General features: G+C 41.0%; 1 protein-coding gene across 3 annotated transcripts; it reads left to right on the top strand.

Moving 5' to 3' along the window:
* Positions 1-908: 908 nt before the first annotated feature.
* On the top strand, positions 909-21,135 carry ankle2 (ankyrin repeat and LEM domain containing 2). Of its 3 annotated transcripts, XM_084054626.1 has the most exons (14): positions 921-993; positions 2,065-2,123; positions 3,113-3,610; positions 5,436-5,627; positions 6,554-6,738; positions 10,023-10,211; positions 10,500-10,622; positions 11,503-11,566; positions 12,065-12,250; positions 13,100-13,202; positions 15,894-16,084; positions 16,623-17,589; positions 17,757-17,888; positions 18,558-21,135. In XM_084054626.1, the coding sequence occupies exons 3-14, from the start codon at positions 3,124-3,126 to the stop codon at positions 18,751-18,753; spliced, it is 3,015 nt and encodes a 1,004-aa protein (XP_083910752.1). In that variant the 5' UTR covers positions 921-993; positions 2,065-2,123; positions 3,113-3,123; the 3' UTR covers positions 18,754-21,135. The 3 variants fall into 3 exon arrangements, with proteins under 3 accessions (XP_083910753.1, XP_083910752.1, XP_083910751.1); XM_084054627.1 differs by lacking the exon at positions 2,065-2,123 and having other exon boundaries at positions 909-993; XM_084054625.1 differs by lacking the exon at positions 921-993 and having other exon boundaries at positions 1,827-2,123.
* Positions 21,136-21,604: the final 469 nt, after the last annotated feature.

Here is a 21,604-nt window from a genome sequence, read left to right as displayed (position 1 = left end):
AAAAGTGAGATTAGACTTTTGCCAAGAAACTACCCAAACTAGTGAAAATAGCAGAGCTCTGTCATTGTGAGCTTGCAGATCTGCTATTTTCACTACTTCAATCTTTTCCTTTTTTTTTTAAACGTAGGAAATGAAAAATATAATTTTAATAACTTTATTTATATAGCACTTTTCAAAACATGAGTTACAAAGTGCTGAACAGCAGTTGGAGCATAAAATACATAAGTACGGTCAAATAAAACTTCACGTTTAAAAAATCCTATAAGGGAATAACAGTTGATATTTTGACAAGTTAATTCTGACAAGCAATATAAAAACACAAGCAAACTAAAAGGAGACCTTTGGTCTCGTTGCCCACATCAACAAACAAACAGATACAGACATAGGCAACACAATGAAATAATAGGGGACTGTCTGTGATGACCCATACAAATTGATCGTGACACAGACATGGGTCCCGAGTCCCGACCCACTGTTTTCGGCAACAGTGGCTTAAACCAGTGGTTCTCAACCATTTCAGGCCGCCCCCCCCCCGCCCCCCCCCCAAAAAAAATAATCATATTTGAACTGGGGACCCCCACCCCGATAAGCACTTGAAATTGTAGGAGTTGAGGCATTACATTTTCGGTTCCACAGATACATCTTGTGAAAATAGCAGATCTACAAGCTCGGCTATTTTCACAATATTTGCATCTTTCTTATATTATTATTATTATTTTTCTTTTTGATGTATTAAAAGGTGTTATAATGTATATATTGTTGTGACTTCATTGTCCCCAGATGACAAAACAACAACATATGGGGACCCCCTCTGGGGGTCCAGACCCACAGGTTGAGAACCACTGGCTTAAACGTTTGTGACACCATTTCATTCAGGCATTGTGTTGGCTGTCTTTAGGGTCCACACTGTACATTTTGAAACGGTCGCGGCGAAGCTAGGCAGCTATCTGTGGTACTGGTCTGGTCTGGTAGCCAGAGGAGAGAGAGGAGGAGGTGGGCATTATGTTTAAACAAAGATAGTACGGCTTCACTGCAGTAGTAGACAATGACAAACCTATTTATAAATATATATATATAACCCTTCAGTGACGCATTAATGTGTGCTAACGGTTAGCTTAGCTTGAGTGACTACTAGCTTTCCAATTAGCCTAGATGCTAACGTTAGCATGTTCGATAAAAAGCCTTATTTTATACTTGGTTGGCGCCGGTGTCGCGCAACGACAATAGCCGATCTACAAGCGCGTTGTGAGCGACACCCGCACACAACTAATAATGAGTACGTAAACTGTGGCTAAACTCAGACATTTGGCAACCGGAATAGGAAAGAAAGAAAGCACTAAATTGGCGTTTTGAGTCAAATATTACGGATGTTGTTCATGTAGAGAACGGCAGGGTTACGGTAGATGTGTCAGCAGCACGAGCCCTCCCTTGACAGTGGTGTAATGTAACTTGTACATTTACTCAAGTACACAGTACTTAGGTACAATTTTGAGGTGTTTTTACTTTACTGGAGTATTTCCAATGTCAGTACTTTTACTTCTACTCCACTACACCTTAGAGGCAAATATTGCACTTTTACTTATAGTTACTTTGTAGATTTATTTAAAAAATAATAATACATTAACCCCCTAAGCCCTATATATATTTCGGCTATTCGAAAATAGCCGTTCAGAATGCATTGCGATGCGACACATTGAGAGTTTGTAGATCTGATATTTGCAAAGGGTTTTATACATTTGAAAACTGAAGTGGGACAACTGAAATGGTACAATCTTCTGCATAATGAGTACTTTCTACGTTTGGTACTTTCAAGTACATTTTGATACCATTACCAATACTTTTGTACATTTGCTCAAGTACATTTTGAATTCCGGACTTTTACTTGTAACAGAGTATTTCTACATTGCAGTATTAGATACTTTTACTTCAGTAAAACATTTGAGTACTTTTTCCACCACTGCTTGGAAGTGAGCATGCGCACAACGTGTTGTAAACAATGAGACTGTTCCAGATCCAGACCGTCTCGAGCATTGTGTCTAACACCCAACAGTTTATGATCTGCAGGCAAAATAAGACGACTTTACACAGCTTTGATTATCATAAGACATAAAAGATGATGCTCGGTAAGTAGTGAGATGCGTTTGTCAATAGATGTCATATGTAGATTAGAGCAACATCATGTCATCATAATATTGTTGTTACAGCGTGAAAAGACCATCACTTGGGCGTGACAGCGTGCGATTATATTGTCTGATATGATTGTTACATGATTATTGATGTGCCTTTTTCCTTACTACGGTTTGATTATTATTATTATTTATATATTTGCTTGCCATTTTGGAATGTAGCGTTTTCTTTTAGGTTATACTACTGTGTGTCACATTGTAGATTTTCATCCGCCTGCCATCCATGAGAGCTGCTGAATACCAAAACACTCGCCCCAAAACACAGTCGCCCCGGGGCAAATCCAAAACGGTTGCCGGTCGCCACCTGGTATTCCTAAAACGTAACCTCGGTACTATGCCTAAAACCTGACCTTATTCTTAAACATCTTAACCACAGTAAAACTATGGCTAACCCTAAACGTATTTCTAATCGTATCCTTTCAGTAAAAACAAATACAAGAACACAGGGCGAGCGGTCCTCAAAAAAATGGGGGCGAGCATGTTTTGGGGCTAGTCTTCTTGTTACTGAGCTTGCTCACTCCCATCCCGGCTGGCGGTACTTGTTGTTGGTTAGCTAGCTACTGTGGCTAGCTTACCAAGATAATCCTCTAACATTCTAGGCGGCGTGTTTTTTTAAACGTAAAATAACACTTTAGCTATAGTTTACAGAACAAAGCTCTAATGAAACCGACAGTATGTCATTGGGGGTTGCAGCTAATAATCAATTCTTGTAGCATGCTAGTTTTGGGCAACCTACTTGGACATTCTTAATGACATGGCTTTACTTGTCTCTGAAACCATTCTATATTGGGCAACGTTAGTTATCTGACAATGTATTTACAGACTGTCTCTGAATGGATAGCATTTATTGGCCAGGTGTGCACAAGTGGCACTATTATTAGACTATTTGGCATGGTTGTTGAAATGTGATTTGGTTTGTACTGTAGGCAGCTGAAGTATGGAGGCGGTTCTGACCAGGCTGAGGGGGCTGACTGCTGACGAGCTGCGAGAGGAGTTTGCCAGGGCGGACCTCAAGTGTGGCCCCATCACAGCCACCACCCGGGCCATCTTTGAGAGGAAGCTGGCCAGAGTCCTTGCAAAGTCAGAGGACAGCTGCAGCACAGAAACGGACGGAAGCTCAACTCCAGGCGACTCAGGTAGTGCAGCCTCTTCCAGCACTGACCAGGACAACTCGGCACCATGCACCACATCAGCAGGTGCACTAACTGTCAACAACACCAGCAGTACCAGCCCTCCTCAGGCCGCCAGTGAAGATGTGGACTTTGGGTATGGCATGGGACTCAACCCTCCTGAGGAAGAGGCGATCTCAGTAAAGTCAAGGACCACCTCAAACATTTGTCCTGACACCCCCTCAAAGCACGAACAAGCGTCTCAAATCTTCTTTGGAGTATGTCCGATGTGGGAGGATGTATTTGCTCGAAATGGTAAGAGAGACACAGCTTGTTGTCATTTAGTCTTATGGTAGTAATATGGCATTTGTGGGAAAACGTTTTAAAGGAGTTCTTCACCCACCAAATGACCCCTTTTCTATCAATTACTCGCCCCATGAATGCTGGAATTCATGGAGATTGTTTTGTCTTCGTCACATTCCTGAATAAAGAATCAAAAAATGGGGGGCCATGCTTAACAGCAAAGCTATATTAAAAATTATTTGTAAACTCCAAAACAACTCTCAAAGTGTAATCAAAGTGTTGAAGGTTATAAACAGATTTTTGTTTCAATATTGTTTTGCTGCTGTTAAGCTTCGACCCCTATTCTTCAATTCATTAAACATTCTCGGATTCTTCATTCAGGAATGTGACAAAAACAAAAAAATGTCCATGAATTCAAGGCTTCATGGGGTGAGCAATTGATAGGGGAAAAGCTATGTTGGGGGTGAAGTACTCCTTTAAGCTATAGATGGCTTAGTTGACAGTCATGACATTTCACTTATCAGAATGTATCATATTAACCATCAAGCCAAATGTTTTCATCTAAAAATTAAGGGGCAGAGAATCATGTACAGTATTTTCAGAAATGTGACCGTTCCAAAATAAGACCACAATTTAGAAAAGTAATAGTTAACCGTACAAAAACGCATGTACTATACTCATGTATGAGAATAGTAGTGTCATTTGTCTTATATTGACAAAGGATAACAATACTTGAGACAGAATGATACATTGAAATGCCAAAATACATGTATACTGTTTTGGACTGTTGACATAGATCAGTGAGTGACTTGAATGGCACTTGACATTAAGATGCGAATTAAACCTGATACTTTACTATTATGATTTATGAGACATTACTTTTTAACTTTTAGACTAGTCTGACAATTATTAATGTGAAGGAACTAGGAACATTACATTACTACAGCTATAACTTGTCATCATGACCCATTCGTATGTTAACATTTGGTCCTTCTGCTGATAGTAGATGACATGCTGATAGTAGATGACAGACCACTTTATCTGAGAGTGTAATGTTGTTTGTTTAGTGACTCATGACGACTGCCATGATCTCCCAGGGTAATTTAAATGCAACTTGTAGTGTGAGGGTGATTGATGTTGTCAAAATAGGTCATCCATATTCTGTGAAGGGCTTGGGCTCAATTTATACCTCATCGCACAGCTGTGTCACTTGCTGAAAAGATCTGATCTATAAGCTGATGCTTAATTTAAACTCCTGTAGGACAATGTCACTCACCAAAAATAGCAGATCTACAAGCTCACAATGTGTCACATCGTGAGCTTATTGATTGGCTATTTAAAGCAAGTGCCATTGTACGAAGAAGTATAAATCAGGCTTTAGTCGCATGCGTTATTTTTGGTGTGATGATGAGTTACAAGGGCAGCCACATCAGCCACATGCCCACATCATTGTCTGTGCTATTTCAGAGGTTAAGCAATGTGCTTAACCTCTGAAATAGCACAGACAATGATGTGGGCAAGTTTTGAGCTAGAAAAAAATGATACACTTCATTTTACTTCTTGAGAGTAGAGTTGTTAGATTAAGGTAATTGTATCAGACCACATGTTGCTAGCAACTGCAATAACAGGAGGTCTCCTAATTACTTTTTACTACCTAGTCAGACAGTTTAAAATTAATGTCAAAAATAGGCTTCCGGGGTGTCCCGGGGGCTCGCCTGTAGAGCACATAGTCATGAGACAAATACAGCATCAACACTTTTGCATTCAGTGTCTCTTCTTTTTTTTTTACACCTAAAAACCACAAACATCAACTCAATATCTTCTTTGTTTTGTGTAGAGAGAGCACATGTGTATACAGATAAGAAAGAGGCCCTCCAGGTGGTAAAGATGATGAAGGGAGCCCGCTTCAAAGCCTTCTCCAACCGGGAGGATGCTGAGAAATTTGCAAAGGGAATATGCGACTATTACCCATCTCCCAGCAAGTCCATGTCCTGCGTTTCCCCAGTAAAACCAGGACTAGTCTGTAAGGGTAAGTAAGGTCAGATGGGTGAGAGAACTGTTCTGCAACAATGGTGGTAGAATGGTTTGTAATGTATTTAATCCGCAGGATCAAATTCATCTGAATTCAAAAATCCTTTTGGATTCACAAGAAAGCCCGAAGGCTCCACTGTAGTTCACTTCCCGTGCCGTGTCACTCCCCAACTCTTTCCCTGTTTCTTTTCATTCTCCACTGTGTGGCTTTCCCAATCACGAGGCGAGAGAAACGATAACTTAGCCTGGTTACAAACAAATCTGCCATTGCAAAAAAAAATGTCCTTGGCAGATTAGGTCTGGCCCCTCTCAATAGAGATGGTATTTCTCTCCCTCCGTAGTTGTGAGGGACCAATCAGGGCCCAGTATGCAAATATGGGGTGGGTTTATCACCAGAGGCATTTTTGGAATTTGCCCCTCGGAAATGCAGGTTCCAGTGATTCCAGACGAATATCTACGCAGTGATATTAGTCTGGCTATGCCAGGCTAACGATAACTGACTAAATGCTGATGAATATTGTTCACAGTGAATGTAAAAGTTGTGATGATAGTTTTATTAAATACAGATGTTAACAATAGACTTGTTCAGGATCATTGCTCGCATAGTCTGAAATACCAATGTTTGATACTGATGTTGTTCCCAATCTTGGAGAGTTCTAGATTAGCGATTTTGCCATGTGGCATTGGCTTGTACATTGGCTATTTTTGACCTATAATGGCATGCCCAAAATTGGGATACCAGCTTGAAAATCGGGACCAATCGGCTGCATTATTTGCCGATATTGTGAAAAGAAGTCAAATAATTAACTGATATATCGGTCAGGCTCTAGTTAAAAGCATTTTCTAAATGATTCTGGTCTGTCTGCTGAAGTTCAACACTCAAGCTTCACGCCTGCATTGTCATCATGTTCCTTTTGATTCCAGACAACATGGAAGTGGACACCATCAATCGAGAGCGGGCCAACAGTTTCAAGAGCCCCCGAACCCAAGACCTGACTGCCAAGCTGAGGAAGGCTGTGGAGAAAGGAGATGAGGTAGCCTTCAGTGAGCTAGTCTGGAGCAACCCTCGCTATCTCATTGGCTCTGGAGACAACCCTACAATTGTACAGGTGAGCAGATACGTACACATTTGATTACAGTTTTTCACATAAATGTCTCTACAACACAAATGAGATCGGAACCATTAAACCATATAATAGATAACTGCTTATAATTGCATTGTTTGTGGAATGAGCTAAATTTACAATCTATCACACAGATATGACTAAATAATACAAAAGGCTGATAATACAAGCGTTTTACATCAGAGAAATATTTGATGTTAGCTTTTAATTGGCAAGTGCAGTAATCTCCCACTGATGACATGGAAACCTTTGGTAGATGTGTTGGATAGGGCTAATCTACACCTAACCCCCACACAAGCTACTTATTAGTTAAAAAGTAGAAAATTATTCTTTAAAACATTTATTATGACAACCTGATGAGGTCATTATGCTGACACAAGGAAATTCATCTTTATTATGGAAAATGGCAGATTCCAAACTGGAGGAAAAAGGTCTTAGAAACAAAAGTATTTGGAACAAATTTGAATTAAACTTTATTCAGAAAAGGTTATTGCTTTTTAGAATTATGTCTTCCTAGCCCATATAGTGACCAGATATGTCGTCTTATTTCTCTGTCATGCAACAAATTGTAAAGTGTGGTGAGTATACAGTCTTTAACGCTATGAACACTTGGTGGTGTGTTGTCTGAATTGAGTGTGGCACTTTGTTGATATATCAACTTCTTTCCAGTATCATTCCTGACCTTAATGTCTCTATAAAGGCTGCCGGTGAATTTGAACAATCATCTCACGTCTTCTGTAGACAAAAATGTTTTCCTTATCCTATCCTTCCCTTTTGCCAGTGGATTAAAATGTTCTTCTTTCCTGTATGTATTTACATAGCACTCTTATCCAGATTGAGTTCCAGTAGAAATATTTTCAATTCCTACATGACTACACAGTGAAGTCCTCTGTGTTCATTAATCCATTGGTAACAGTGTACAAATCGCTATGGCTACATTTGCCCACTCTGTTAATAACACTCAGGCTTTTACAGTGTAATATTACCATCAGCCAGTAGGGAGGAGTACATGGATAATCCTCATATAAAGGCCAGTTCAGCTCAAACTTTCACAAAACAACACTTTAGAAAAACCCCTTTAGAACGACTCACAGTCGTGTGAACTCCCTTGTTGGAAGCCTTTGGCTGGCGACTCTTGGCGTCTGGAAAGGCTGAACTTGTCAAGTGAGAGGTCAAGAGTTTTAGAATGTAACATGCACTAACCCCATTATAACACCCATGGTTGGCTCAAAGTCCTCAGCCTCCAAGTTATAGTAATAATAATATAATGTGGTCTGCATTTACCCATCCTATAGAGCGCTATTATTAACAGCGCCCTGGAAGCAGTTTGGGGCTAAGTGTCTTGCTCAGGGACGCGAACTGGGGACCTTCTGTTTCCCAGGCGGCCTCTCAACCCACTCAGCTACGGCAGCCCCAAGTTGTTTGCATCTTTGACAAGCCAGCAAACCACTTGCTGTCACTGCTATCACCCATTTCCCTCAAAATAAAACTAAAAAAGTGCACAAGTGTTATGCAGTGTGTAACTTATTTTTAGTTTTTGCTTGTCAGCACCTCAAGAGGTTTTGTTTTGTGTGTCTGTCCAGTTCCTACTATTATAGATATAGATAATAATTAATGTCATGATTGAATTATAACAGTGTTCTTCTTCAACTAGCATCAAACAGTGTATCCTAAAATAAAGCTTAATAATTACAAATAATGCTTTCATTTGGTATAGGTAACATCATGCGAAAGGTGTTACAATCTATGTGAACATAGTAGGTTGGCCATGTCTTCGTAGGAAAGAAATGGCTGCCAATTCAGTGGTTTTACTGGTTATGTGCTTCCCGTTTTAAGCAATGTAAGCTGCAGTGATTCAACTGTATCATGTAAACACAACAACTAGGAAGTAGAAGACATTGGAAAGAGATGTAACGTAAACAACTTATATGTCTTTGTTGTGAATTGACCAGTTTTAAAACGTTTGGGCATTCTTTTGTAAGTTTCGCATCTGATTGTGAATCTTTGATCAGAACTGGCCTTAAAAGAGAAATAATAAGACATGAAATGGAAATAACGGCGAAGAAAAGAGATCGGTAGAAGTTAACAAAAGACGGTAACATAATTTCATATACGTATATAATATTTAAAAAATTGAAATCTAAAATAACAAAAATAAATCAAAGGGTAGTGACATTGCAGCCCTTTCTTTCTTTTTATCACACCAACATGGTGGCATGATGTCCTTTGGAGCAATGGTAGGCCCTTTCGGAACCCTGTATACCTTTTTTGTTTTTGTATTTTGGAAGGCGGTATCCAGGGTCCCTTGAAAGCCAATGTCTTCTCCCATTCACTCGCTGGTACCACTCTGGTCTCGGACAAATATAACGTCTCTAAAGTTTTGCAGAGAGATTTCAAAGATTCTCTGAACTGCATTAGGGATCGGCGCTAATTGGCATTGCCATTAAACTGGTTTAATCAATTATTTTTTAATCGCACACTCCATACCCCGCCTCCCCTGTCTTGTGATTGGCTAGATGCACATTTCCAGCCAATCACAAGGCGGGGAGGCGGGACATGGTGCGCGAGTGATAGCAAAAAAAAGTGATAGCAAAAAATTAAGATATGGATTAAACATGTCGGGCCCTATTTTCGCCGGTGCTTTACCCATTTACCCTAAACTTCTTTGCCATTTTTTACTATTTTTAAAAACATTTTCAAATAGTTCAACTAGCCGATCTACATTGACACGTGAGCTCGTAGGTTGGCTATTTGAACTATTTGTAAATGTTTTTAAAAATAGTAAAAAATGGCAAAGAAGTTTAGGGATAATGGGTAAGGCACTGGTGAAAATGGGGCCTGTCATGTTTAATGGCAACGCCGATTAGCGCCGTTAAACACACGTTTCCACGGGACCATAATACAGCTGACTTTAGAGACGTTATATTTGTCCGAGACCAGAGGGTGGTACCAGCGGGTGAATGAGAGAATGCGTTGACTTTCAAGGGACCCTGCCTGGATACCATATACAAAAAAGGTATACAGGGTTCCGAAAGGGGCTAGAGCAATGGGTAACCCCTCTCCCAACATTTAATAACAGTGTATTTTGATTATTTCATAACAGTCCTTTTAATCACCATATTTGATATTTTGATGTTTCACGGATTTGATTCTAGATGCAAGAATTATAATGAACAGACATTTCCTAGACATCTGAAGAATATACTCATCCTAAGGCCATCTATAAAGTCATAATATTAAACAACCTTTTGCTGTTATGCTCTGCTTAGGAGGGTTGTCGTTACAATGTGATGCATGTGGCTGCCAAGGAGAACCAGGCGGGAATTGTCCAGCTGCTACTGGACACTCTGGAAAATCCTGAGTTCATGCGGCTCATGTATCCTGACGATAAGGATGCTATGCTTCAAAAGCGCATCCACTACATTGTCGACTTATACCTCAACACTCCAGATAAGGCTGTGAGTTTACACTTCACACCACTGATGCTCACACATCAGTAACCTTAACCTGTCCCCTGCATTGCAGACCTACAGTATACCTCAACACTCTTGATGAGGTTATTAGCTCTCATTGTTCAGTAGCTCTAATTGTTGCTTCCACATGTATCCTTAGCAGTTGAACACCAACAGTGCCTCACCCCTGTGCCTTCACTGTCTGCAAAATAAATACAGGGTCAGGCTCCAAAAGGAGGACCCAAACAAATCTATACCCGTGTTCTTCATATTTTCTGTTCTGCTCTGTCTCAGGGCTTTGAGACGGCTCTCCATTTTGCCTGCAAGTTTGGCTGTCCAGATGTGGTTAATATTCTCTGCTCACACCCTGACATCGACAAGAACTGCAAGAACAAGTATGACCAAAAGCCCTGTGAAGTAAGCTATTTCTTTTTTTTATTCTCATCAACATTAACATTCTCTTAATAAGTACAGTCATGTTATTGGGGGTACAATCGTCAACACATTAATCACATGTTCATCATAAATCCATTATGCTATGTCACTGGAAGAAACATCCACATAGACTTATTCCCATTTAATTTTACCCATGTTTTTTTCATCTTCCCTATAACCCTGCACCCCTCTTCCTGCCCATGACTGAGGGATCCTGCTGGGTTGTCATGGTCATTTCCAACAATCTGATAACATTTTGTCCTGTAACTCAACTTAATGTTTGAACAATTTGGCCAGAGTTGCCCCAACGCGCGCGCGCGCGCACACACACACACACACACACACACACACACACACACACACACACACACACACACACACACACACACACACACACACACACACACACACACACACACACACACACACACACACACACACACACACACACACACACACACACTCCTTCACTCAAATTCTGCTACACCAATCCTGCCTCACATGCTGTTGCTGGCAACGCTTTTCCTCCGCCACCCAAGCCTCCACCTTTCTACTTCAGAGTCGTGCATGGTTCAAAGTTGAAATTCAATGTCTTGCTTGTGGCGTGCTCTTGTATATCCACGGGGGGAGCTCCCTGATTTAGCTTAACATGCGGCTTGGCTGATTTAAGGAGCATCTTAAGAGCAGAGCCATCAGTGCCAAACTGCATTCCATTTGTTTCAATTAATGGTTCAATCTATGACAAGACTGTTAGAAGATATACAGTATTTATGGCTATTCTTTGCATCTTATGTGGTAGGCATGCTAAATGAGCCATCAGCTCACACCTCACTCTTTTTATTTAACTAACTCTTCTCTTCAGGTCATTTGTGACAGAAAAAATAAAACTCAAGAAGTGAGGCAGAAGATATGTGAATATTTGGAAGGTAAGCACATTGCTTGAGTTTTTTTCATGCAGCACAAATATGGGGGGGGGGGGGGGATTTAGCACATCCCACGATTCAGGCCGTTATTAAATAAACGCTAGAGTTAATGAGAAATGTCTACTGGACGTTTATTAGTATTTTCCAAAAATACTAATGTAAATAAAGGGGATCATTTTGCCGGTGTCTGGTACTGGCTCAAACTCCCTCATTGAACCATGACACCATCACCATGGTGCAACCAAATGACGATTCAAAACAGTTGAGTGTTCGTAAGCAGGTGTAAATGGGGTTAGTGCACCAACTATGTATTTATATATACTAATTACAAATGGGTCTAGTTCAGTGCCCTTTTGTTTGTGATTTTGTGTGTGACAAAAGTTTTAGTTTATTTACACACAACAGTTGAATCTAGTAAATGCATAGTGATTTAAAAACAATTTCAGTTTCAGACATTTTCAGTTGTAATCAGGTGTACAAACAATGACTCATGTGTCTCAGACCGCTGCTATATACCATTACTGAGGGCCACGGACAACTCTGCTCAGCCTGTGATTGGTGCACCCTGGTCCCCTGAGCCGTTGGAAAGTCGCTCTCGTTCATTCTCCCCACAATGTACAAGAAGTCCCATGGATCCAGTTATGGCAGTCAAAGCCTTTGCCGGCCCGCTGAGCCCTTCTAAGGCAAGTTCCATCTCTCTCTTGATGTGTCAACATGTAGGATCATAAATTGTGAACTATTAAAGGACTGTCTTTTGTCAAGAGTCTTCTTAAAGAGGAACAAAATGTCAACAAAAAAACAGAAGCAAAGAATTACTGGGATGTTTTGCATTGTTTACTCATAGCTAAAGCTATTATACACGGCTTCCTAAACAAGAGATTTCATTGTTGTGGTGGTCCTAGTAATAACAAAATATTTGTTTTACTTTATACAAACTGAATACAATTCTAAGCAGTTTCATATCACAGCATTCAGAAAAAAGATTTTATGCCTAAGGGTGGCTGGCTGGCTTTACTTTATATATTAACATTTCGTATGTAATTGTAAAGCCCTATTCCAGTAGTTATTTTATACATTTTTGCTGTTAAATGTTTCCCTTTGCCAACCTGTAGTGCTAAACATGGATTCCAGTGGCACCATAGACAATATTTTATTGATCTCTTAATAGACCTTTTGCTAAACTCCACCCCCCAATAGTGATTGTCCAATGCTAGCTTAGAAACCGCTGCCATTCGCTGTAGACTCAGACAAGAAAGGTCTTTTCACCAGATTTTTTTGTATTTGCTATTAAGTTCATGAAATAATGCCACCCCCATTATTTCTTCCCAACCCGCAATTATGACGTGAGAGTAAAATGGCCGCTGTGTGAATATAATATAGTCAGTAGTGTTGCTATGATTTCAAACCACAACACTGTGTGCAATTTTCAGAAAAGCAGGTAGGTAAAACGATAAGTGAAATTTACTGGAGGGGGCGACTTATACTTCTGAAGTCCAACCTGTACTGAAATAGTGACATTTGATTTCCTCCAGGCAGATGAGTTCCGCCGGGCATGGAAAACGCCGCCCAGAGACAGAGCAGAGCATTTCCACCACATCCTCAAGTCAGACCCTGACCGTGGGGCCGAGAGAGTGGGCAGGTAGGTCCAGCTCTGAAACCCTTCACAATCATGCCTTTTATAGAAAAGCTGAGACTGGGGAGACAGCATAGGGATGATACAGAAGAAACGGTTGTGGTGAGATTTGCCCCAAGGCCAGCTGGAGTGTGTCTGGTTGTTTAGGGCAGTGGTTTCCAAACGGTGTGCTGAAGCACACTTATGTGCCTCAAGTCCAGGTTTGCCGTGGGATTTTCTAACAACCTCACAGTCACAGATATACAACTATACAAAAAAGGATGTAATTGCATCTAGGCCTAATTGGGAATGCATGCGTCCCCACTCAGTTATGCATTACCCATTGTCACGAGTCCCTGTTTCACCTCTGTTTTCTGGACTGGTTGATAGGCGTCAGAGCTCTGGTAGAGCAATCACACGTGCATCAACTCATGGTGATTGTATTGTACCTAAAAGCAAAAACACCTTCGGGCAGTCTGCCTTCTCAGTAAAGGGGGAAACCTCTGGAACTCTTTGCCTACGGTTCTAAAACTAGAGACGGATGGTAATGTGTTTAACAGAGAACTCAAATTATGGTTGAAATCAAATCAAATGTGCTCACACGTATACAGTAGTTGCTGATTGGTTATCTGAATGATTATGTCTTCTTTTGTTTGGTTAATGTATTGGGTCTAAATATTGATTTTGATGATGTTAATTATTAGTGCATGTATGTATGTGTGCATGTGTATATGTATGTGTATGTGTATATGCATGTGCATGTGTATGTATATATGTATATACATGTGTATATATATATATATATATATATATATATATATATATATATATATATATATTATTATTTTGTTGTACTTGATTGGGTTTTAGATTGGTATTACTGTATTTTAGAAAAGCTTCCTGTGGACAGGTGTTGAAAATTAGCACTCGTGCTATATACACTGTAAACAATGCATCTGGTTTTGTCCAATGTAATTGTGATGTCCATATCAAATAAATAAAACATAACATCAGTGTATGCCCATATATGGGTGGATCGGCAGTTCTGTACAACCACACGACTCGATGCCGGGCACCCCACTCACCCAAGTCCTCTCCGATTTGCACGGCAAGTTTGAAGTAGGTCGGTCCCATGTATACACTTGACCATGTATGGGCGTAGCGATCGCATCTGCAGTTCTGGACATCCAACCGATTTGACGCCAGGCGTGGCACTCCTTCAGGTCGTTGTTATGCGAGTTTGAAGTCGGTTGGTCGGTCAGACAGTTCGGACCTACAGAGATTTCGCCCATTTATTTCATTGTAAGATACATATATATCTACAAGCTCATAACACGTCATGATGCGACGCGTTGTGAGTTCGTAGTTCTGATATTTTTGCTATGAAGAAAATGTCGGTGTACCTTGAGATTTTAACTTCACCATTGTTGTGCCTTGGGTAGGGTGACCAGACGTCCCAGTTTGGCCGCGATTGTTCCGGTTTCAAGCTCGGTGTCCAGAGTCCCGACAAATATCTCTAAAACACTAATATGTCCCGGTTTTCAACATTCACTACGAAATTGTCCCGGTTTTCGCCAGAATTAAAATAGTTTTCAGTGGTTGCATAAACGTTTATCATGTTCTTTTCGTGTAAACATGCTCTCCTAACCCATCAGAAAACATGAACAAATGCATTGTGTGCCTGAATTCAACGCTGAGGCTTCAACGCGGAGTTTGTCAGTCACCCCCTTAGGCCAAAAGGTTTGAAATACCGGACTGGCTATGGGTAATGTCTCACTGCTGGTGTGGGGACTGAACCAGTGACCATGTGGGGTTACTGGTTACTTATGACAATTCCTCTACTGACTAGGTCACCTTACTGCCCTGTTATCTTTGGAGTACAGCTGTCTTGACCAAGGACTAGCAGTAAAATACTGTCTTCTCTTTGTCCTACATTATGACAACAAACTTGCCCAAATCAAAATGTTGGTACGATATAGATGCAGTTGTGACAACAAACTTGCCCCAACCAAAATGTTGGTACAATATAGCTGCATACTGCAAAAAAAAAGTTCCCTTAATTTGTTTTAGCAGTTTTGATGCTCAATGTATGTATGTACCGTACTGTATGTATGTATACTGTATTTACTGCTAAAAACATTTAAATGGAAAAAATGTGTTCCCTTCATTTCTTTGAGCAGTATATTACACAAGGGCAGATTACCACAGCTCTCTCACACGTAAATAGGCATCTGCTACTCCAACATTGTGTTTTCTGTGCCATGTGTCACCCAGACTGACATCTGACTCAGTAGCCAATGAATAGTCTAAAAATAGTTTCGTTGTTCTCTACTGCCAGGTATTTGTGCTTATAACAGTCTGTATGACATTTCAGTTGATGTTGACTTTAAAGAACGTGGGAGAAAATTATAAGAACAATTCTACATTCATAAATATTGTAATTTACAACTTTGTGTAACAGTGTAAGGGGAAATAATTTGCTAAACCATTTCTTTTCCCTTGCAATTTAATCTTTCAAGTATAAGCCTAAATACATTGTTGGATTGTTTAACTAAGGATATTTAGAGTAAATGGCACAGTATCAAGACGTTGATGTCAACTTTTACTTACAAGCCATAACACACACAGGGCCTAACTTGATGTGTGAAGGAATACAAAAAAAGGGAAGAAAGAAATATATAAAAAATTAAAACATTTTCTGACCCTGTCTTACCATAGAGACCTGGCTCGTGAGCTGGGGCACCCTTGGGCAGAGTATTGGGACTTTCTTCAAAGTTTTGTAGACCTTTCATCAGCAGAAGGCCTGCGTAAGCTTGAGGACTACCTCAACAATAAAGACTTCAGCCAGCGGGGTCATGAGGAGGCTGGGGAGAACGAGACCAGCAACAGGTTCAGAACCCCCTCTCCAGGTAGGCTAGGTCTTTTCCGTACACGAGAGTTAGCAGGTCCTTTTGAAATCCTATGACAATTTCTACATTTAGGAAGATTTTTCCTAAATGCGGAAAGATTTTTCCGCATTGGTTGACTTACCTGCTTTGCCCTCCAGACACAAAACATCTGGAGGCGACGGAATGGACCAATTCCAATATATTTATTGCTATTTGCTTTTAATCATGCACCTTTTATGTATATATTTACTTTACTCTTATTGGGAATATTTACACTTCTGACGAGTTTTCCTTGTTTTCTTTCGCCCTTTCTTGAAAACTGCAAATGATGGGAGCTTGTACAAATAAGAATTTCACCCACTTTTTTTATAACTGTAAACCTGTGATGTGACGCTAAAGTTGTTGTCCAAATAATCAAAAAACTAGGCCCCAGGTTTAAGATAAAAAATGTTTTTTTTTAACAGTAGTAAGTGTACTATACATTTAGCGAATGTGCTCCTAAACATTGGTTCAGTACTTGTAATGAATCCATCAATCAATCCCCCCCCTGTGGTTACAGGTAAGCCTAAGAAATTCTGCAACTCCATCTCTGTGGGTGCCTTCTTGGACGAAGGGGATGACATCACGCTGGAGGAGATGAAGAACAGGCAGAATGCGGCGCTAACCAGAACCATCACCTCCTCGGCGCGCTCCAAGGACAGTGGCTCACTGAAGGGTGCCATGGGCGGCCACGAATTTCACATTTTGCCCATCGCCGCGGGATTACACCACCACCGTGGTGCCGACCTCATCGAGGCGGCGGCCGAGCAGGATCCGCTGTGCTGCTGCCAAGACAACGACCTCTTGTCTCCTGCCGCGGTCTGCAAGAACGGATTATGCCCTTCCACCACTGCCCCGTCCTCCTCTTCCCGAGACAGGACTCGCAACGGGGACAAAGTGTCCCCCCGCTCCTCCACTTCATCCATCTCCTCTGCTTCCTGCCTCCTCTCTCCCATCTCCAACCTCATGGTGGAATTTGAGCGCATGTCGCTTGCCGACTCACTCGACGGCCCTCCCGTCATCAGGGAGAGAAGGAGCAGTGGTGGCAGCAGGCACAGGGAAGCACGGGACTCCTCCCCCTCCCACTACAGCTCCGCTGCCATAGAGTTGAGCTCAGGGCTGGGCCGGCTGGCACTGGCTCACACTTGTCAGGACAACGTGTTTGTCACAGGCAGCGAGGAGGCCATTGTTGAGATGGCTGGGTGGAGGACCGAGGGAGGAGGAAGTGAAGGGGAGGATGGGGATGTGAGTAGCATTGGAAGCTCGGAGGAGTACTTTGACACGGAAGATCTGGATGGGCTGGGAGGCCAGAGGACTAGGGGGCCAGTGTCTGGCCGTACGCTCTGTGCCAGGTCCAAGTCGTGGGACCATGGTGGGCGGGATCTAAGCAGCTCTGGATCCTCTGGGTCGTCCTACAAGTCATTGGACAACTCAGAGTTCTTACCCAGGACACCGCCGCGCATTAGGAAAGGGCTTTTCCTAGATGGGTAAGTGAGTCCTCTACTTACCTTCCCCTATTCGAGATCATGAGTTCTGAGTAAGGCTACTTAATACTTATCATTAATTGGAGAAAAACATAGAGATAAGGGCTTTAAAAACAGACCTTCTCATCAAAATAAGGGTATGTGCTCAATCGCTTTTCCTGTTTTCACAGGGAGTCTCCTACGAAGTTGGACAAAGAGGTCTTGGTCGCAATTGAAGCCATAGACATTGACGCTCAAAAATATCCTTGCATTCATAAGTGGAAGAGCACAATGGAAAAATACTCCACATCAGACATGCAAAGGTTGGTAGGCCTTTTTGTGTTTTATGTGATGCATTGTTATTTGATCTGGTTGAGAGAAGCGATAATAGGATAGAGATGGTGACCAAACTGAGGGCAGTCCGATATGTGCATAATGAATCTATTTAACAACCTACTGTCAAGCAGTAAGTCCGGCCGAGCCCTGCTGTCGGTGCCACCACAGAGTCTCTGTGGAGGTGTAATGGCTAAGTAGCCTATCTCTCTAGAGTGTCTGTTCTCCCGCTGTGCAGCTCCTCGCAAATATAAACTCTCTTGTGTGTGTTTTTGGATCTCAGTGGAAATATTGCAGCTTATGCGCAGTTTGCGCACTGGACGGTAATATTGTGGGTTTATGCGCAGTTTGCGCACTGGGCGGTAATATTGCGGGTTTATGCGGGACTGCATGGCATTTAACTCTTTGTTGTGTGCGGGAGCGGTGGTCAGAAATTAACTGCAGGCAAATAAATTATAGAAAAAAAACTAATAAAAACTGCATTTACCTTGACTACACAAGAAGCACAATAGAAAGAAAAGGGGTATAACCTTGCAAATGCTGAAAGTCATTTTCCAGAAATGTCTGACACTGTCCGTACTCATACTCTTATTTTTTACATTATATTACTTCTACTACTGTTACTACTATAGTAATATAATCTATTACGTTTCCTCCAGCTGGCCCAGCCCCGCAGTGGTGAAGCCTCGCCTCCAAATCCACAGCCATACCCCTGGCTCTCCCGCAGGCAGCAGCCTGGCATCCCCGGTCAGCCGCTTCAGCCCTGTCCGTCATGCGGCTGCCTCTCCAGAATTCAGCCCTAGCCGTTACAGCCCCGCCTATGCCAGCTTCATCCACAGAATACGGCTCCAGTGATGTTGTTAGTCATGTGTCCCGCGTCTCTAAGTCAAAACCCTTTTAATTAAGTGGTTGGTTCTGGACTTACTTTTACTTTCTTAACGCAGGACACCCTTCTAGTCTTTATTTTATACTTTATTTTGGTGCTATTTCTATGTTCTATGTATATAGTTTTCTTTTGAAAATAAAGTTGTCAGATTTGGGATTTTGTTTGTTAAATTTTTTCAGGTACATTTTAAACATGCATTAATATAACCATAATTAAGATTAAACACAGCAATTTGTCATTAACTACAACTTTTATTGGGGACCCAGACAGAAGACCACCGTGGGTCCCGGGACTCATTACATTGAAAACCCAGCAACGTTGCTGCGCCTCAAGCACTTCAGTGAGCCGCCAATCTAATTCCAGCCCGCCCCCGCCCCCATTCGCTCCTTACCACACCTCGTATGCCAGTAAGGATCAAGCCTTGTTAAGGCCGGTACGCCAGAGCTCAGAACCACATACCTAACAACAGAAATATGCACAAAGTGTCTGGAAAGACTTGTATCAAATGATGTATGGTACTACTCAGTATATATTGCATACAGGAAGTCCTCTTCACTTCTCAGTTGTGATGTACACACAAAAGTAAAAGAAAAAAGAAAAAAAAGAAGCCAGTTTCCTTGACAATGTATGTACTGTATGGCTGTGAGCCATGTTGATTCAATGGTAATGGTGTTATTTGTGGCAATTGTGGAAGCACCTGTATCATAGCTCGAGTCTAAACTTTTTGAATATCTGTCAATCCCCCCCAAAAAGCTAGTTCTTAACTAAAGGTGTCGGTGTCGAATCCTCTTCAGGATTCAGGCACTGATGGGTGTTTTTAAACTAAACGTTTAAAAAAATAAATGTCAATATTTTAATGAATTATTTTTTGTATGTCAGGTCAGTAGCACAAAGAATTCAATGTTTTTATTAAAACCGACTGCCAGTTCCTGTTTTCCTCAGTTTGGGAATTGCCTTAATTTCTCTGAAGTGATGGACCAGTCTTCATTCAGAGTTTGCCACATGCTGTCCAACCCGTTTGAAACAGAAAAATCCCCAAAATGTCAACTTCTGTTTGCCGTGTTGGTCACAGGTGACAACTGCAAACTTGGGAAAGCAATGGTACACTGAGATCTTCCATATTTCTTTAATTTAGTTTTATTTTATTTAATAAATATATGTGAATTTTACAGATACTTTTGTTAATTTCATTGAAATGTTGGTCATTTCTTTTACGTGTTTTTTGTACATTTAAGGACGTCTTTCATTCTGCTTATAAGGTGACCTCAGACTGCATGTATTTTCTAAAAGCACATGTGACTTTGTGTGACACACACACTCAGTACTCAGACATGAATGACTAATGAGTGAGTACACAGTAAATCCTCAGTGTAACATTAGTGCACATCTTGCTAAAGGAAAACCATCCAGTCTGAGATCTCAAAGCTAGATTTTATTTTTATTTGTTTTAAATTGGCTGATGGCAAGAACTAAATCTGTACATAACAGGTTCTTGCAGTGCTTACAAAAGGCAAGTTTAGTAACATGTAAACGGTCAAATGTGAATGTGCAAAAACATGCTGTAGCCAAACTTGTATGGAGAAGAAATAACATTTTAGAGGTTAATTCACTGCTGTATAAGAGGTTGTCAACTAATCTGATGTTGGGAAAACAGTCAAGTCAAACCACTTGGAACCCTAGCATCCCTGTTCTGACTAACATTCAGTGAAAATAGCTTATCTACACACTTGTAGATCGGCCATTTTCGGCAAGGATTTTTAGTGTAGAGCGATAATGGGAGGAGGTCCAGTATAGAGCCCTTGGGAATCCGGTCAACTAAGTCTAGGGTTTAAGTGGTAAACCTCATTGACTATATTCCCATGGGGCATATACTAAGTGACTGTATTACCATGGGCTACACTAAATATCTTGTGTTAAAATAGCCAACCTACAACCTTACACGTTGCAAAACATTGTGATTGTAGATGGGGGGCCATTTTCACCGAATGTCTGCCCCATAATGGGGATGGTAGGGTTCAAGTGGTTTATGACTGGTATGACAGATTGTCAGTGAGAGGAAACAAGTTGTGAATGTAAAATCCCCTGAGCTATACCTTAACTGGAGAGCACAACCTAACTTCCTGGAGAGGATTGTATTGTACATGTGCTCTCAGGTGTAAACAGCAGATCTCATTCTGGTCTTCTGAATGTTTATGAATGTGGAACTTTGCAAAAATGCACCTAAATACTTAAAGTCATGCTTATTGTGCTTTGGGCATTCTGTGCTTTATTAAAAAAAAGTTAACATGGTGAATTATCTCCTTTCTCTGGATGTCTAGACTCATTTACTTTCAACTAATCAATAAAAATGTCACTCCTACTTGGCTGCTGAGGTGTCAATTTGATTTTCCTTACCTTCATATTACAAATAATTCCTGTCTTTATAATTTTAAGTGTTAGAACTGCACAGTAAATTGTGCATACATATTGCCGCTGTCATTTTGGCAAACATTTCATAGGGAACTGATTCAAAGAGCACAACTAAAAATGTGTTCCCCAATTATTGGGGGGATTAAGTAATCAACAGACCATATATCAAGACCAATATGGATGATTTTATTTAATTTTTTTATGAAATCAATTTCACTTTTATTGCGTATTACTACACAACAGATTTGAAATCCTCATTTAGAGGTTAATAAACATGTAGTTACGTAGAAACATTCTTGGTTTAAAAACCATTTAGTCACTTAAGTGTAAAAGTCCTCAGATTACATTCAGGAGGAATCTCCAAAGTGGTTGTCCTCACATCTGCAGTTGGACAGGAGTTGGCAGTCAGAT

The sequence above is a fragment of the Gymnoscopelus microlampas genome (genome assembly GCF_963454915.1).
Source record: "Gymnoscopelus microlampas genome assembly, chromosome: 4".
Lineage (NCBI taxonomy): Eukaryota > Metazoa > Chordata > Actinopteri > Myctophiformes > Myctophidae > Gymnoscopelus > Gymnoscopelus microlampas.
This window is presented reverse-complemented; position numbering and strand designations above follow the sequence as displayed.

Bases quoted from the DNA above. Each gene is read 5' to 3' on its own strand.
- ankle2 (XM_084054627.1), top strand. From the start codon at position 3,124: ATGGAGGCGGTTCTGACCAGGCTGAGGGGGCTGACTGCTGACGAGCTG. The intron at 10,212-10,499 runs GTGAGTTTACAC...GCTCTGTCTCAG, and splicing joins TCAACACTCCAGATAAGGCT to GGCTTTGAGACGGCTCTCCA. The intron at 16,085-16,622 runs GTAGGCTAGGTC...CTGTGGTTACAG, and splicing joins GTTCAGAACCCCCTCTCCAG to GTAAGCCTAAGAAATTCTGC.